The following is a 19,040-nucleotide window of genomic DNA, read 5'->3' as shown; positions in this document are numbered from 1 at the left end:
CTGACAAAATTTTGGTGTGAGGTTTATATCATGATCTATTTGTGTTTTCCTGAAAATGGGCGGAGCCACGCCCAAAAAACGTGTTTTTAGGGGGTAGCCGATTTCAATTTGCATCTTCTCCGAGGGGGTTTGTCGAATCTGACAGAGGTTTCAGTATTTGGTTAGTCCAATGGCACCTGCATAGCCCCACGGAGCTCGATTTTTCATTTTCCTCCCAAGGTCAAGGTCACAAGGTCACAAACTTAGAAAATTGCGAATTTTGACGTAAAAAATTTCTTCTCCGAGGGGTTTGTCGAATCTGGCAGGGGTTTTTCGGTATTTGGTTAGCACAATGGCACCTGCATAGCCCACAGAGCTCGATTTTTCATTTTCATCCCAAGGTCAAGGCCACAAGGTCACGAACTTAGAAAATTGCGAATTGTGATTTTAGGGGGTAGCCAATTTCAATTTGCATCATCTCCTAGGGGTTTTGTCGAATATGGTAGGGGTGTTGGTATTTGGTTAGCCAAATGGCACATGCATAGCCCCACGGAGCTCGATTTTTTTCATTTTCGTCCCAAGGTCAAGGTCACAATGTCACGAACTTACAAAATTGCGATTTTGACATAAAAATCCATCTTCTCCGAGGGGTTTGTCGAATCTGGCAGTGGTTTCGGTATTTGGTTAGCCCAATGGCACCTTCATAGCACCACGGAGCTCAATTTTTCAATTTCGTCCCAAGGTCAAGGTCACAAGGTCAAGGTCACAACATCACGAACTTAGAAAATTTCGAAATTTGACATAAAAATCATACGACTGCCCAAATTTTGAGAGCTGGGATGACAATATTTTTATGCATAATCTTGAGGTCATTCCCCACCTAAAGTCTTGAAATCATTTTGCTCTATCTCGAACACCTTGCCTGTGGCACCCCCTTCAAGTTTGTTTTTACGCTGATTTCATCAAAGTATGGATAATCCGATGAATGCGAAATGCCATATAGCCTATATGATGTTATATTGTTCCTGGAATGTTCCAGAGGAAGTTTTGCACCAAAGGTCATAATCCTTGACCTTTGACCTTTAAGGTCACAAAGGTCAAATTTTCAAAGTTGTGGGAATCGAACCGGGTTCTCGACCTTCTTCGACAAACTAACTTCAATAAGCTATAGCACCTATCCTGTTTCCTTATTTTAATGTCCACAACATTGTTTTGTGACCTTTAAAGGTTATGCAAAGGTCAAATTTTTAAAGTTGTTGAACGAAACTGGGTTTTCGACATTTTTCAGCTAATAACCTGTCACTTGTACCACATCATGTTGATAATTTTTATAACTTGGTCAAACATTAGCACATTGTCTCATCCTTGACTTCTGAAACAATCTACATCGTGAAATACCGGTCGTGAACCATCATCGTCTTCAGACTTATCTTGTTTATTTGTTTGTATGTCAATTGCTTACACGTCACAATGTTCAACTGATCTTCACGAAACTTCACCACATGGTAGTGTGCATTATGAGCAGAAGCATATTGTTTTTGAGGTCAAAAGGTCAACAAATTTGTCAAATTTCTAAAATCCTCAAATTTCATCCGATTGACTAGAAATTTGAAAAGGATTTGCATATCACATCACTGAATTCAACCACCATTTATTTTTGTGGTCAACATAGGTCAAAATGTCAACACAAGCCCAATTTCAAAAATTGACAATTTTCATCCGATTGACTTGAAATTTGAAGAGGAGTTTGCAAATTTGTTCAATGAATTCAACCACCAATTATTTTAAGGTCAACTTAGGCCAAAATTTCAACAAATATATCAAAGGTCAATGGCAGATGAGATTTCTAAAATCTTCAATTTTCCTTTGATTGACTTAAAATTTGAAGAGGATTTATATTTCAGGTCACTGAATTCAGCCACCAATTATTTTTAGGTAAACATAGGCCAAAAGCTCAACATAGGCCAAAGGTCAACAACTTAGGTGAAATTTCTGAAATCCTCAATTTCCATCCCATTGACTTGAAATTTGAAGAGGATTTGCATGTTTGGTCATTGAATTCAACCAACAATTATTTCTCAGGCCAAATTTGTTTTATGGATTTTGCAAGTATCTTGCTGTGCACAAGATCTTTCTTGTTTGTTGCTCCCCTTGCTGAAGGATTCGGAGACGGTATTGCATTTTGGTCCGTTTGTTTGTTTGTTTGTCTGTCTGTCTGTCTGTCTGTTTTTCCGCACAGAACTTTTGTGTTTTTCTTCCCAACCACTTGTCGGATTGAGACGAAATTTTCACCATTGGCACGACTACTCATGTATAATGTTTTAATGATAACTATGGCGTCATATATCACGTGGTGTGGCAACCATATTGGGAAAAAAGTTTGGCAGCCAAAAAATTTGGACCTCTTTATCTCTGAAACTGCACAAAGGAAAAAAATTAAAACTTTGCACAAAGCAAGTACTCCTCATGAGGAATGAGTGTGATTTTTTTAAATGACATCATAGGTGCCCTTGTTATGACGTCATAATTGCATATGTAGAACACCACATCGGATCAGCATGAAAATTTTTGAGGATCATGTAGGGATAATATGGTCCACAGAAAAAAAAATTCATGATGTCATCGGTCAAGTGATTCGGCATCCATATTGTTCTAAATTAAAAAAAAAACTTCAAAAATCCTCTCTGAAGTGGCTGAACAGATCAAGGTGAAACTTTACATGAATGACCGCCTGTCCACGAGGAACAAAAGGTTCACACATATGATGTCATTGGTCACGTGGTTTGGCAGCCACATTGGATTTACCCTAAAACCCATAAAAAAACACCACTCAAAAAAAGTCCTGGCGAGAGTTTGCAATCTCTAATTGCTCTTTTTCTTGTTCCTTTTTGGTTCATTTTTAATGCCATGTGATTGGTTGTAATTGTGTGTTTAATTGATTGAAAGAGACTTCTCAAGTTGCTGACTAGCTCGCAGGTGGTATTAACACCTCTTCATATTGAAATGATGAACACTTGATAAGCATTTCTGATTCGAGATATTCCCCCCTTTATTATGGAGAATATTGTGGTAAGTGAATTTTAACTTGCATCCCTATTGCTCTTGTAAAGATTTCTGTCTCGATAGTAATATTGGGAAGAGTAAGTTATGCTCCTTTATATGTTTTTCCATATAATTGCATCCTTCACATTGACACTTGTAGTACAATAACTTCAAAAAATATTTCCTCTTCTTCAAGGTATCACAGTACAAAATTCAAGAACGGTTTTGTTAACCGAATCCAAAGTAAAGATTTCCTTTGATGTGAATCGGCAAGGCTTCATACCTGGTCTGAATTGCACATTAACTGTAAGTATCTGACTAATGTGGAAACTATAAAATATAATTTCATGCGAATGTGTCAATAGATACTCTTCCACCCAAATTAGATGACAACACCATGTTTGATCTCAAATGCAGGTAACATGAGAGGGGCAGAGAGATAGAGAATGATGGAGATGGAGATAGAGATAGAGATAGAGATAGAGATAGAGATAGATGAGAGACAATATCAAATGTTTCCAACTCGAGTTATGATCTGCAAAATGATTTTCAAAGGGCAAATTACCTTTGACAAAGGTTGCAACTTGCTTCATCACCTAGTTATTGTATAACACCCATCAATGTTTGGACTGATTATAAATTTGAAATCATTGTTGTTTGATTGACTTTGAGTTTGCTTTTTTATAGACCACAAATAAATAAAGGATCTAAGGGCTCCACAAGAGTGAAACCCCTCACCATACTTTATATCTCATTTCAAGATATTTTATACTACAACCATTTCAGGTGCTTGATGGAGGATGAAATGGAACATCCTCAAAACGTGCTGCTGATATAGATTTTCTTTAGCTGTGTATTTGTCTTTTTAAAATAAAAATACATCTATTTATTTGCTATTTGCAAAAATATTCACACATCTCATCTTGTTCCATCCTATCCAGTACCATGTGTCTCTTCACGATGACACATGGTGTCCTTTGCCAGATGAATACAGGAAAGGCCGACTGAGGGTTTGGGTGCGACAATACAACTCCAGAGTGGACTCTCGATTTTCAGGTTGTTATGAGCAGGATAAAGAGCATCACAAGACACTTTTTGAGTATGACCTACCAGACAGTGGATTGTTGAAGATAAACTTTCCAACACTGAGAAATGCTTCATTTATTTATGTGGAGGTAAGTCAAGGATGCTCACAAATGGTTTCAATTTAAAAAAACTTTTAAATGATTAAAAAAAAAACTTCAAACAGATAATCCTTTGACTTTAATATGCCTAAAGCTGTGACATTTTGGAAGCTTAACAGAGTGGAGTCGGTACTTGGATAGAACCCTCCATATAAGTGTTGTCAGCTTGATAGCATCAATTGTCATGTGCTTTTCTCATTCTGAATTTGTTTCTCTGTGGAGTGAAATCGAACGATAATTGCCTTCCGATGTGGAGTCGGGAGAAGGTGCTGAATCTTGGAGCATGCCTTCCTTTGTTTGGGAATGGAAATATGGCTTTCTCATCTTAATTCATATCTTCCAGATGGAGCACGTTGTAGAATAATAATAAATAGAAAGCAACTCAAAGTGCAAACACCGTCCACATCCACTTTGTACTCAAACTAAACTTTACAAATGCAACAGCTAAATTTTTTCTTAATTACTCATTAGTGTTTTCCATATTCTCATAACAACGGTTTGTTAAAAATTTGGTAACCAAAGCTCAAATGGTAAATAAATAAACACTGAAGTGATTACAAAACCCAGTTGTCTCTCGCTGTGTAGTGGACGGCTAATAAGGCCTATTTGTACTAACTGTGACATTGCCCTTTGATATTTTGACACAATTATTAATTCGTCTTTTCCATATTCTCATAATAAGGGTCTTGTTTTCAAAATTTGATTCCAGCTCAAATGATAAAAAGTTTATGGCCTGGACAGACTGACACACTCACGCACATGCACACACAAGCACGGGACTGCAAAACCCCATCTCCTGCTGTGTGGTTGGGATAAAAATAATCATCATAATAATAATAACCACGTTTTGATTAAAAATGTATTTTTACGTACATTTTTCAGCTTCCCTTTTGACATTATGTAAAATGAATGGTAAATTCCCTGGGCCATTGATCAGCTTGTAAATGTTTGAATGTCGTATGTGCGTGGGGTGTTCAAAAAGGCTACAAAAGAGTCATAATAGTCCAAAAAAGGCAAATGTTCTTGAATCTATATTATTATTTAAATATGTATAATTACAAAAACATTTTATTATGAAATATACATGTTGGTCCAAAATGATGGTGGCAACTTTTCAAACACGTCATAATTTTACAAATGTGGTCCTCGTTTTTATTCAGGGAACAAGGTTTAAAGATTTTTTTTTCAAGAGAAGTTTTAAGATGTCAAACAATTTATGTGTACTCCAATGGAAGCTCATTTATGAGACATTTTTGTGATTAAATCATATGTTTCTACACAAAGGCAGTTTAGTAGGGTCTACCCAAATGCAAGAATTCCACAATACAAAACTATAAAACGTTTTGTTGAAATGTTTAGAGAAAATGGAAGTTAAGTTAAAGGACACAGTCGTTGAAAACTTTCAGTGAGAACAAACGAAAAGATTGAGGCTATATGAGAAGCTTTGCATGCTTCTGTGAAAAAATTGATGTGTCGACTTGAACAGCTGGTGGGAACTTCTTGCACAACCTTTGGTAGAATCATACACGATGATCTGAAACTGCATCCGTACAAGATAATTACTACAGCACCAGACCAAAAGAAACAAGAGCAAGAATTGCATTGCAAAAATAATTGCAACATGTTCCCAATGATGTGATATTTTCTCAGTCCAAAAAGGGCATCGTTGTGAAAAATTGACCAAATGCCCTGAAATTCAAAATTGTTCTGTAATTTATCATAATAAAGCCATGTACCAAGTTTCAGTTGAATATGTTAAAGGGTATGGGAAAAAGGTTTTTAAAACCACAGGTGGGATGGACGGACAGACAGAGAGCAAACCTGTAGTCCTCTCCAGTGAAACCAGTAGAGGACTAATAAGAGGGAGAGGTTCAAATTTTCAACCACAATTGCTCAGCAGATCAAAGAAGATGAGGATTTTCTACACAACATCTTCCTTCGTGATGAGGCCCACGACCATCTCAGCAGCCACGTGAACAAACAGAACAAGTGATTTTGGCAGAAAACGAACCGCACAAACATATGCAGCAACCAGTTTCTGTCACTAAAGTATGGGTTTGGTGTGCAATCAGATGTAGTGGTATCGTAGGACCTTTCTTCTTTGAGAACGAAGCCGTACAAACAGTGACAGTCAACACAGATAGATATGTAGACATACTGCAGAAAATATTCCTTCCGGCACTGAGAAGGAAGCAACACATTACAATTAATACAGTCATTTTCCAGAAACAGGATACACCACTGCATACGTCTAATGGTACTTTGGAGTTTTTGAGACATCATTTCCTGGGTTATAGACTTATTTCTAGACACATGGACAACCTATAGCCTCCCTAATCCCCGGATCTGTCTCTGTTCCCCGGAACGCCAACAAAAGAACAGTTTTTTAATTAAAGATTTCAAATATTAATCATGACGATTTTTGTTATCATGAAAACGTACCTTGTTCAGTTTTAAAATGTAAATAAACTTAGAGGTTAGAGGTGATGTTGAGTGAACAAAAGTGTCCATGCACATTTCATCCATACTTTAAAGTGTACTTCGTAGTCTACATAATATATATATATATATATATATATATATATATATATATATATATATATATATATATATATATATATATATATATATATATATCTTCTTCTTCTGCTTTCGGCTGCTCTCATTAGGGGTCGCCACAGCGGATCATCCGTATGATCCGCATTGTGATTTGGCACATGTTTCACGCCGGATGCCCTTCCTGGCGCAACCCTGGTCGCCTCTTACGACACAGGGATATGGTACACCTATTTTAACCGGGGTATACACCGGCCCAGTACACTGGTACTCATTTCGCCGACCTCAGAAGGATGACAGGCTGAGTCAACCCCCTGGTGTATTAATTCAGTGGCTCAACGGGGCTTGAACTCAGGACCTTTTGGATCCCAAGCCGCTGCCCTAACCACTGCGCCAACACCAGGCTAATGTATATATATATATATATATATATATATATATATATATATATATATATATATATATATATATATATATATATATATATATATATATATATATATATATATATATATATATATATATATATATATATATATATATATATATATATATATATATATATATATATATATATATATATATCTTGGGAATTTCCCCAGCCTCCCAGCTAATAAATTACGGATGCAGGCATTTCATGACCAAGCCGATTTTAATGTTTACTAGACGACCTTTGAACCCGTTGGGTTCCTGTTGTGACAGCGGTTGATAAAAAAAGTCATGTCAAAACAACAACAAAAAGATAGCTCCAGCGAACTATACCGCTGAGGTTGTTTGCATTGATCAAATAATCTCAAAGAGGACTTGACTGAATCGGGAATTGATTTTTAAATAATTTTTTTCGTTGCCCGATTTTAACCAAACTTGATACTGTACACCGCAGGAGAATGGTCAGTAAGGCGGCACTAACATTTTTTCGCTATCTTCTACCGTTTTGGCTGTATTTCAGGAACATACCCGTGGAGCCCATGGAATGGATTGAACATACATACATGCATACATACATACGCATATACAAGATGGGAGTTTTAGTAATATATGGATTTACTTCACATAACATGTGTATTATATGTCCATCAGTTTTTTTCCTTGAAAAGTCAGGCGAAAACCCCCCAAATTTTTTTTTTTTATGAAAGACCACGATCTCCTTTTCTCTGCATTATGAGCATGTACCTTCATTGGGTGTTGTATATTGGACCGCTGCAAACGAAACATGTATTACCTCGTTTGAGTTGTATCCAGTTTTCTATCCAGTTTTCGCCATTTGCATTAGATGTTCAAACGACTGGATAACGTGAGCAACAAACACCCAATCCCAAACACCACATCCACATGTGCACAACACCCAACGAGAACCTCAACACACACACACACACACACACACACACACACACACACACACACACACACACACACACACACACACACACACACACACACACACACACACACACACACACACACACAACCAACACCTCATCATGCCCAACCCGGACATGAAACCAGCCGTGTTCGTGCTCTGGAATCACAAGCACAAAAACAGCAGGCGTACACACGTGTTCACCCACACACATATAACACCAGATCACATGTAGATAAAAACAAAAAAGGGCAGAGCACCCCTTCAATAATGTGATTTGACGTTTGTTTTTTTCTTCTGCAAAATAAGAAAGCACTCCTTCATTTGACCTTGAGCACCAGCACGTGACCGGAAATGAGCGGTCATGTCGAAATAAAAACCCGGACACGTGCCGAGGCCCAGGGTCTATTGTGCCTGATGAAGCCGGCTGCGAAGCTGACGAAACAATGCCCTGAGAATGGGTTTGCTCTCGCTTTTTTATCTAATTTTTTACTTTTGGTTGGAAGCGCTTTTGTCTTCTTTAAATATGTATAATCCCAAATGCCCCAATCTTATACAATATATATATATATATCTATATATTTATTACAGTTGTGGAAATTCACAGAGCACCATATCGGTCCTTAGATCAGTTATGTCTATAAGTCTGTGTTCAGATAGATTTCCCAACCGATGTCTAAGGATTTTATTCGTGTAACCGGGCTGTGATCTTTGAGTTAGCCGTTTTTCTTTTACTATCTTTATTTTGGACCAACTGAATTTCAACCACAACAACCACCTTCTCCACAATGCCAACCACAACCACCTTCTCCACAACGCCAACCACAGCCACCATCTCCTAAACCACATCTCCCCCAATAACCAACAACGAACAACGTCGCTTCACCTTCAACTCCACAAACGCCGCCATCTTTGCGCCAGCCATGACGAGTTCCCAGCAAACAGCATCACTGCAAACAGACGCGGGGGTTTCCTCATTGTGCAGGGATGGTGATTTCACCCATGTCTGCTCTCCTTTGTAGGCGCCAGCGACGATGATTTCACCCACGTCCGCTCACTCTGAGCTTCGCCTCGAATTCGGATCAGGAGATCGAAGGGGGCGAAGCCAGTGGGGGGTCAGAGGTGAGGGATCGAAGATCAAACCTCGCCTCACGGATCCCATATAACAGCGTGCAGAGCGCCAAGCTCGCAGTCAGTCGGTCTGGGTTGGGAGATGTGTGTAGATCAAGGTTCGAGTCCAGTGGAGGGCAGTGGAGGTCTGGGTTCGCCGAGCAGATGGGAGCTGGGAGCGCAGCCAAGCCTGCCGTGCCGCGCATAACTGCGCGTTCATGTGCGGGACGTGGAGAGAGCCGGAGAGAGGTCGCCAGCCAGCACCGAACGGTCCGAGGTGATCGGGCTTCGGGACAGTCCGAGCGGCACTGAGGGACAGATGGGCTCTTAAAGAGAGCATCAACTCTAAGAGAGCAAAGACCCATTCGTTCCTCTGAGGCATTGCCGGCTGGGCCCGAAACACCAGGCTGCCCGACAAGGCCTGGGCCAAACCACGGTCACGCCAGCTGCCATGAGGATGGGACGTCATGGGTCGCCCCAGCGAGGCACCACGAAGGTAAAGGTAATCAGCCCAGCCTCTCGGAGCTTCTGCGGTCATCACAGCTCCATGCTCATAAAGAACCAAGAGCTCCAGTCTACCCCTCGTCTTTCCTGGGGTTTTTCCTTGTTTCTTTGCCTGAAAGTTGTGGCGCCATGTCCTGAGGTAGAACTGATGTTAAGTGCAAGTGACTGTACATAATAAGTATACGGTTGAAGTCTTTGTCTTGCTCACGTCTTGTCCCTACCCCCCCCATTCATTGCATGCTTGTATATCTCTGCATTGCTGCTTTGACTGTATATGTGTGCAAATAAATGTGCTTGTGTGAATGTTAACCCGTTCGTCGCGGCCTTTTCCTTCATTGAACTGCCGTATTGCATTCAAAATAATAGCTGGCTTTTTAATAGCCGATAATAGAATCAGATCCAACGGGGCTTTCGCGATAATACCCCACTCGGTTATCCAAAAACGAAGCGAGCTGCTTAAGCGGCTCCTTTCCAAGCGGGCCCCGTTGAGGTACAGTCTCTCGGTAGTCTGCCTGCGCGATTAATTAGGTATATCGACAAGTCGGCGATTGACCCTGTAGCACGGGTAGAGTGTTGACTAGGCTGTGGTGTGCTTAAAACACACCTGTAGCGGGATTTTGGCGTTTGATCCGGAAAGCTGTGACTAGATTGTCCGTTTGGTGGGCGAGAGCGGCCGCCATTGGCTAGAAGCGGTCATCCGCACGCCGGCGGGCGGAAATCTACGACTATATATATATATATATATATATATATATATATATATATATATATATATATATATATATATATATATATATATATATATACATACATATATATATATATATGTATATATAATGCCATGTTCTTCTCACCAAAGAAAGGCGCATAAAGCAACCAAGAAAAGCTACACAAGGTAAGCCCTTTGCTGTTTCAAACCCTATCCCATTTGGTCTGCAAGCTACAGAAATTCACAAATAGCATATACATGAGAATCCCAATGCTATTCACCCCATAAAGCCGCCAGACTGGTTTCATCACTTGTTGGTGAGTCATCAATGATAGCATCGCCAAACACACACCACCTCGGCTCCCAAGCATGTACCACATGCAAAACCAATAACAGTTAACATAATTAACAAGAACCAATCACATCTCTCATCCATAACTGGAGGGAATAACCAATCGGCTTTCGCCAAATCAATTACCCTGAATGGCTGGGATTATCCAATAAATTAACTCCTCCCATGCTCTTCTTGCCAAAGAAAGCTGCATAAATCAAGTATGAAAATCTACACAAGGTAAGCCCTTTGTCATTTCAAACATACATATGTAGAGCAAACACGGCATTTGGATATCTCGCATGAATTTCCATATCTCGTTGAAATAACATTATTTACCCTTGATGTATTGCTTATTGCTAAAACTTATGTAATTTGTACAAAATACAAAAATATTCTTCTTTCTTTCTGGATGAGGATCTGGACTCACAGATGCATCGAAGCTGTCTTGCCTGGGTTCAAATCCCGACCTTGTTATAAAATGTCACTGGTAGTTCGCAGGCAGGTCGAGGCATTAAAAAAAGGCTCAAAGACTTACAAACTGCCAATGTGTATGCATTCGTGTATAAATAATATAGAATGACCTTTCAGTCAAAAACTATGTTTAGAAATGCAACATGAAGTGATGGCGAATGGTAAAGTTCTGAATACTTGTTTCTCCAGGTGCATTATGAAAACGTGTCCAGTTGTACAGCACTACGGAGAACAAGCACTGAAGCCATTCTTCAGTACTCCATCGCCACTGAGTATTTGAAGGTACATCAAGAAGGGATAGCTCATTGTGTGCTGCTCCCTCGGTCAATTTCGAAATTCCTGCCCCCAATCTGTGAGGGATGTTGAATTGGTAGCATATTCACAACTCTGTAATAAAGCAACCAACAGATTTAATTTGTACCTCAAACTCAGTAAAATATGTATTTTCTGGATATATGGAGTCGACTGAGAAGGAGAGTATTGCTTTGTCCCTTTGATGATGAACAGAGGACAAGGCTAATCGATAAATGTCTCAGAAAAATGGTGTGAAATTTTGGAATTAATAAATAACATAATAATCAGGTTCAGTGTTTAATGTTTTAATTTCATTCTTTAAATGTGATTTTCATTATCAGATTTGTACCGTCTGAGATTAACTTGTGCATTTTATTTCAGGTTGAAGTTCCTACCGTCGTCAAAATCGAGACTCTAGAACCACTTAATGAACTTTTCTACTCAGTAAGCTCTATTTATATCACTAGATATTCTCAATAATGACTTATTTGTTGATTCGTTCTTGACTTTTTTGTTGACTTTATTTGCATTCTATATTTTTTATAGGGAATTTATCTACATTTTACCAAACTTAAAAAACATTTCCTCCATGCCAAAACTTTGAAGGTGAACCTTATTCTTGAGGCTGGAAACAGTTAATGACATTAACAGTTGCAGAATAGCAATTAAGTGAAACGTTATAGCTGTGCCCACTTGTTGTGCAAGTGATGTTGATAAATAGTTTTCTTTTTTTTCAGGTCTCGAATGAAGAAAGAGTCTTACTGAGTGGTGAAGTCAGTGGGCTGAAGTTTACTTTGACTCCATCCATTGAATGGAACCCCAATGTAAATATTTTGGTCTGTGGAATACGGAGTGATGGTACAATTGCATCATTTCGTCAAAATTTCAGGGTCCATTTCCCTGAGGTGAGTAACTGATGTTAAAAAAAAAAAGGTTGAGATTACAATATGGTTTGCTTCTGCAACAGCATGAGGAGCTTTGTGGTTGCATTAAAATCACAACAGATGCTTTGTGTTCCAAGGAAACGGGATGTGTGTTGTGTTGAATTGTTGTGTGTTGTTCAGCTTACTTCTATTCATCAGCAACGTCATGGAATCCACAATTGCAGTTGATATCAAACACTTCCTTTTCTCCAATGGCCTGATCTGTGATAATAAGGTTGGATTCAGACCGGGTCACTCTTCCTTGGACATGCTGTTTCTACTCACCCAACAATAAATGGAGGTCCTCAACTTCAGACATGAGATCATGGCCATCTCTCTGGACAAATCTCGAGCTTTTTATGTAGTCTGGAATCCCACCTTGCTCTTCAAACTCTCTGCCTATGGCATCCAACGCCAACCCAACACATGGCTGACTGACTTTCTCCACTGTTGTAGCCAATGCGTGGCTCTAAACATCTTCTTCTCTCCCTGTCAAGGCTGGAATGCCCCAAGGCATTGTTCTGGGCCTGGTCCTATTCCTGATCTTCATTAACGATCTCTCTGACTCCACTCAGTCGTTCCTCTTTTCTCCCACCTGTGGAATCAACTTCCACATTCTCTTCAAGTTCATTCTTCTCTCCAGGGTTTCAATACAGCTGTTAGCACCATCTCAGATCATTCCCCATCGAAAACCATGATCTTTTATACCCCTGTTAACTTACCATTCCCCAAGCCCACCCCTTTCCAAGTTTCCAGGTTTTCCTTCGTGAGAGTTTGTGGTTGTATCCATCTTGTCTACCACCTGAGTCCTCCTCTATCCCAAATTCTTCTACACATCCCTTATTTCTCCAAGTCTCCCTTTATTTTGTCCCTCACCCTTGGTGTTTGTGTGTCCCCCCCTCCTTTCTCTTTCTGCTGTTACTTTTGTTCTGTTATGTCCTGATCCGTTTTATGTTCTAGTTCCTCCATGAGCAGCAAAAAGAGATTTTTTTTTAAATGTTGCACATGTTGGCTCGCAAATGAGGTGAATGACAGAGGAAAATGTCGGCATTGGACAAATAGTCAAACAAGGTGTGTTGCGGAGAAATACGAGTTGTTACTTTGAATGTCTGAAAAGATGAGTGAGATCGCAAGACCACAGATAAATGATTCCACATGTTTGAAGGAAAGTGAACAAGGAAGTGGAGGTGAGGGAAAGCTTGACTTTAGGTGGATGATAATATCATCAGAAGGTAGTTTGGAGAAAACTTTTGAATTTTTCAGCTTGAATGAGCAGATAACTGAGCAGACAGTTGGTGTGACTCCAGGTGTGATATGTTCGAAGATCGAGAGGGTGCAAACCTGAAAGAAGAGTAGAAACAGTGTCCTCTTCCTGATAGTGCTAATTTGATTTTGATTAACGCAGTGTCTCATAATTCTCTTGATAATCGGAACTGTGATTGTAACAACATGTGTAAACAAGTTACATGTAGAACAACAACAACAGAAAATGTATATTACTGATGAGTGTTGATAAGGTGGATAATATAAATTTAAAATCTCTGATAAATATATCGTGATTGCTGGTGATATCCTCAGGGTCATGCTATGTGGAGCAAAACCACAGCAAAACCAGGAGAACAGGTGACTTTGGAGGTCTCAAACCTGGAACCAGAAAGCTATGTTGCAGTTCAAGTGATCAAGAAAGAGGATCGATTAGATCGTCCTCACGAGGTGGGATTAACAGGTTACAAATCAATTATTGAAAAACATAAAAACGTGCAATACTTCACCAACAACTCTTTTTACTTTTTACCTTGTATTACAACAACTTCTTTATTGATAGATGCTCAGAAATGGATCTTCACTTGTTTAATGTTACTCCTCATACTGGTTGAATAGCCGTTTTTTTGATTGCTTAAACATTTGTTTCTTTCTCCTTTGGCTGGTGTGGGTTCGAGTGCCATGGCCTCTCCCACTCGCCAACCGGCACTTGACATGAAGTGGGGTGAATATGTCAAGCACTCTTCACTATTACATGATGGAGGTCTTCACCCTGCAGTGTGGGACTTTCAAAATGACGTTTGAATGCTGAATGAGGCCTTTTTGCGCATGCGCTGTGTGTGCATTTTCAGTGACTCGGATCGGCTTGTCGGGCACTTTTAACCTGCCGTTGTTTCCGTAAAATCCATGATTCAAATCGTCTTTTAAATGTAATTTTCAGCATTTAGATTTTAGATGAAAGAGTGAAAAATTCGAAATGGTTAACCAAAATTGTTCTCTTCCTGAATGCAAATCACATTCATGGGAATATAAAATATTCGAGAAATATCCGAAGATGAGAAGTGTCAGGTTTTTACAATTTCCTGTTAAAACAAGCCAGGTGGCGAGTCACACATGCACACACACACCCTTTTAATAAATTGTACAGTATTAGCTATTCCTAAAATATAATAAAATTTAAAGGATTCCTGAAAATGATGTAAATTTAATAACCTCCGATATTCAACTTCATTTAAATTGGAAACCTCAAAACATAGTTCCCTTACATAAAGTAAGAACCTTAAACTATAAGTGATTGAATGGTTTCCCGAACGCACGGATCATCAGCTGGGCATCGTTCTTCCTTGAAGTTTTGATCCTTTCAGTCCAGAACCTCTCCAAACGGCGGATGCACAACCTCAGTGATGGATCCACATCAATAGATTACCTACATCAGGAGATCCACAACCTCAGTTGTGTCCAGGCAGTCAGTCAACCCATCAATGCAACATCACAAATCAGACTCCACTCGCTCGAGGATTTAATCAACTTAAAAAAACAAATCAAACTTAATGTGCCGAGCATTCCGGGGCAGATTACATCATTTCAAAAGTACCATGTTGACTGAAATGGGCTGGTTTACAGGTTTGATGAGCCCATTGATTTATTATTCCTGAAAAGATTGATGTTAAAGACACAAATTAGTTTTGTATACTGGTAATCTGGAACAGCTTTTGTTTCCTCATTTTCAAGCAAATTAATTGATTGACATTTAAGCAAAAAATAACCTTCTTGTTTGTTTCTTGCAGCCTTCAAAGAGAGCAGTACACAGCCATGAAGAAAGGGAATACATTCCAAGTTCATTTTCGGTAAAAGCAATGTAAATTATTAATCCTTCACTTAACATAATTAATCTTAGTTGTTTCCAATGACTAATCATTCATTTTAACAAAAAGAGCCAGTGCTTTTGCCAGCACACATCTTGTTACCTTCTTGAATCTGAAGATACTGTTTTGAAGATAAATTTTACTTTACATTGGGATGAAGAACTAGTCTTGCTAATGGAGGCTACTGTCGGTCTCTTTTTTGCTCTGACAAGAATGGTTAACATGTGAAACATCAACTTTTCCTTGCTTCTTATGGCGGTTAGCACAACTTGGTCAATATTGTGTTGATTTCATCCACTTTATGTTGGAGTTGTTTTTGTACACATAGTCGAGGCTCGTGGAAGAGCTAGTACTAGTACACTAAAAGGATCAAGATGCAACAGGACAAAAGGAACAGATGAGAGAGGGAGGAAACACCAACATCAGAGTTGAAGGCTAAGATCGAGGCAGACTTGGGTAAACAATGGGTGTGGGGAGGAATGGGGGGCCAGGAGATGGGTGGACAATATTGATACAGAAGGATACTCTTGAGAGAAAACTGAAAATTTGGATGGAGGGATTGGAGTGGGGTGTAGGGGGATGGGGGGCGTTAACGACTTTAGAAAAGATCATGGTTTTGGATTGGGGATGATCAGAGATGCCAGTGAAAAGCTGTCTTAAAGACATGGAGGGAATGATGAGATTGAAGTGAATGTGGAAGTTGGTTCCACAGGTAGGAAAAGAGGGAACAAATGAGTGGAATTGAGCAGCAATCATTTCACTCAAAGGCCTGCAGAAACCTTGGAGGGGGGGGAGGGTGAGCAAAGCACGGAAAGAGCAGAGGGTGCAAGACAAGAAAGGAGGCAGTAGAAGGCAGAGAGTCCACCGACCTGTCTGCAATGGTGAAGTAATAAACCCATAGAGTCAGCTTCATCGTAGGAGATTCGAATAATCTTGAAAACCTTGGTTTCCAGGACATCAAGCTGTGCAAGAAGGGAGGCAGGCAAGCGAGCCCAGATGGGAGAGCAGTACTCCATCAACCTGCGGATGAAAGCCTTGGAGGTGGATATGGGTTCAGCTGTGCCAAGGAAGGACTTTGAACGATGGAGGATGCCCAGTCGGGGACTCACTTTGGAGGCAAACTTTGAAATATGGTTGGACCAAAATAGATCATGGCTGATAATGAGACCCAGGAATGTGAATTTTTTTTTTTGTACACATTGTCAAGGCTTGTATAAGAGATAACACAGAGAACCTAAAACAAAGGAAGCAGGAGAGAAGAGGGACAGGAGAGGGAAGCACAAAACAGTCGGGAAGAGAGACATCAGGAGATTTGTGGAAAGGAGAGGGGTGGGTCAGGGTATGCAGGGTAAATTTGATGGACACTACAGAGACTTTCAGGAAGGAAAACAGGGAATTTCAAGGAGGTTGGTTTGGGTGGATTAACGGGGGTAGAAAAGATCATGGTTTTGGATAAGGGATATATGAGGTGGTGATGAACAGCTGTTTTGAAGACCTGAAGGAAAGCGTGGGAATAAAGACAATGTGGGAGTTTATTCCAGAGGTGGGGAAAAAGAGGAATGAAAGCGTGAAGGTGAGAAGTAATTCTTGATTTTGGCAGTTCCACCAGAAGGGCTGGCAGACCTTGAGTGCCCTTTGGAAATATATGGGGGACAGAGTACAGACAGAGCAGAGAGGGGGAATTACACTTCCTCAAAAGGATTGTAAAGAACGTAGATGGAGGGTGGGGGTCCCAGATGGTCCTTTCGGAGAGAGATAGTGAGAGTGTCAGATTTGTCAAGATTTGAAAGAAATATTCCAAGTGTTTGACCATCTTGTGATTTTTTTCAAGGTCTGAAGAGAGGAAATATACCATGGCCTGCCTATCTGAAGGATTAGGGATGTGATGGGAGAAAGTGGACTCATCTTTACCTTATCAGGTGCAAAAGACAAAGAGTCCAGGAGTAGTTGGGCATGACACGGGAGGATGGGAACCGAGAGTGAGCGTTTGGGTGACACACGATTTGGAAGCAAACACAGCATTGAGGCATTCGGCCTTCTCACGAGTGAAGTCAGCTGCGGTGCCATTTGAAGAGAGGGAAGGGATGGAAGGGGACCATATTCCAGAAACAGACTTAGCAAGGTGCCCTCAGGTTTAAGAAGAGGGAGACAAGTTTGAAAGTTCATTTTTGAGGTTGGACAGATGTTGTTTTCTGCCTCCTCTGAGAATAGAAACACACTTGTTGAGGATATTTTGGAATGCAATGAGATTCTTTCAGGCAGATTTACCTTCCAGGAAGAGGAGGCAAGTTGCTTCAGAGAAACTGCCTCACCAGAGGATTCAGTGTACCATTGGCTTGATGAAGGGTGGGTTAATTGAAGACAAGATGGCATGAATCTGTGCATGAGAGGAAGGATTGGGCTTTTATTATCTTGCCAAAGCGAAGTGTTTGCAAGATATGTAAGTCAGCTTGTATGTTTTTTTTTTGTTTTTTTTTTGTTTGTTTGTTTGTCTGTAATCACGTATCGATCACTCTGCAGAGCACAGTTATCATTGGAAATTTTTGTAACTTCGCATATCAGAGGCCTATAGAGGTCCCTTTCAGCGCATAAAATTTTCAAGGTCAAGGTCAAAGGTCAAGGTCACTTTGTCGCAAATCAGGGGAGTCGACGAAACCCTTATTTTTTGAGTAATTTTGATCGGATCGTCTTCAAACTTCATGGGAATATAGTTCATGGTCTGGCGCTCAGCTGATTAATTTATGGTGGCGATTGGCCTTGACCTTCATGGTTAGCGCTGGAGGTCGAAAGTTTTTGACCCCAAGGTCAAATTTTGAAATCTTAGGTACCATATCGAGTAATACCTCAAATTGAACACCTCGGTGAGTGCTTTCTAGATATGTCAAGCTTGAGACATTATGACGTCATTTGGTGACGTTATGAGGCAAACGCATATTTTTCATGGTTACTCTTTAGAACGATTCTCATCGGAATCTCTCGTTGGCAGATATTCCTCAAGGAGTCGCTCCTGGTGGATAGCAGCTCTGTTCACCTCAGTATGATCTTAAAGAAGTCACACGTGGTCACCTTTTGGCAAGATACTTGGTTTTTTGATTTTTTTTGTTTACCATGTCAAGGCTCGTGTGAGAGTTTATACACAGAACATATAATTAGGCAGGAGACAAGAGGGGTGGGAGAAGGAAGCACAAGATAGTGGGGAACATAGACATTAGGAGATCTTTGGAAGGGAGAGGGATGGGGTGGGGTACATGGAGTAAACAAGATGGTACTACAGGAACTTTCAACAGGAAACACAGGGAATTTGAAGGAAGTGGGTTTGGGGTGGATTAACAGGCATAGAAAAGATCAAGATTTTGGATGGGGGAAGAAATGAGATGGTGGTGAACAGCTATTTTGAAGACCTGGGTGGAGGAGTGAGATTGAACAAAGTGTGGGAGTTTGTTCCA

At 40.1% G+C, this 19,040-nt stretch overlaps 1 protein-coding gene across 2 annotated transcripts in view; it reads left to right on the top strand.

The window, feature by feature from the left end:
- LOC147026378 (CD109 antigen-like) overlaps window positions 1-19,040 on the top strand; it is a 156,538-nt gene that overhangs the window by 95,117 nt on the left and 42,381 nt on the right. For both annotated transcript variants that reach the window (XM_085881763.1, XM_085881762.1), the window contains exons 11-17: window positions 3,218-3,327; window positions 3,963-4,196; window positions 11,439-11,531; window positions 11,925-11,987; window positions 12,281-12,448; window positions 14,045-14,179; window positions 15,517-15,576. In XM_085881763.1, the coding sequence (XP_085737889.1) occupies window positions 3,218-3,327; window positions 3,963-4,196; window positions 11,439-11,531; window positions 11,925-11,987; window positions 12,281-12,448; window positions 14,045-14,179; window positions 15,517-15,576 (863 nt within the window). The remainder of the gene's footprint in view (window positions 1-3,217; window positions 3,328-3,962; window positions 4,197-11,438; window positions 11,532-11,924; window positions 11,988-12,280; window positions 12,449-14,044; window positions 14,180-15,516; window positions 15,577-19,040) is intronic.

Source organism: Eptatretus burgeri, chromosome 5, assembly GCF_056783735.1.
Source record: "Eptatretus burgeri isolate ZD-2024b chromosome 5, Ebu_testis_v1, whole genome shotgun sequence".
Taxonomy (NCBI): Eukaryota; Metazoa; Chordata; class Myxini; order Myxiniformes; family Myxinidae; genus Eptatretus; species Eptatretus burgeri.
The sequence above is the reverse complement of the archived record's forward strand: the minus strand, read 5'-3'. Positions and strand labels throughout refer to the sequence as shown.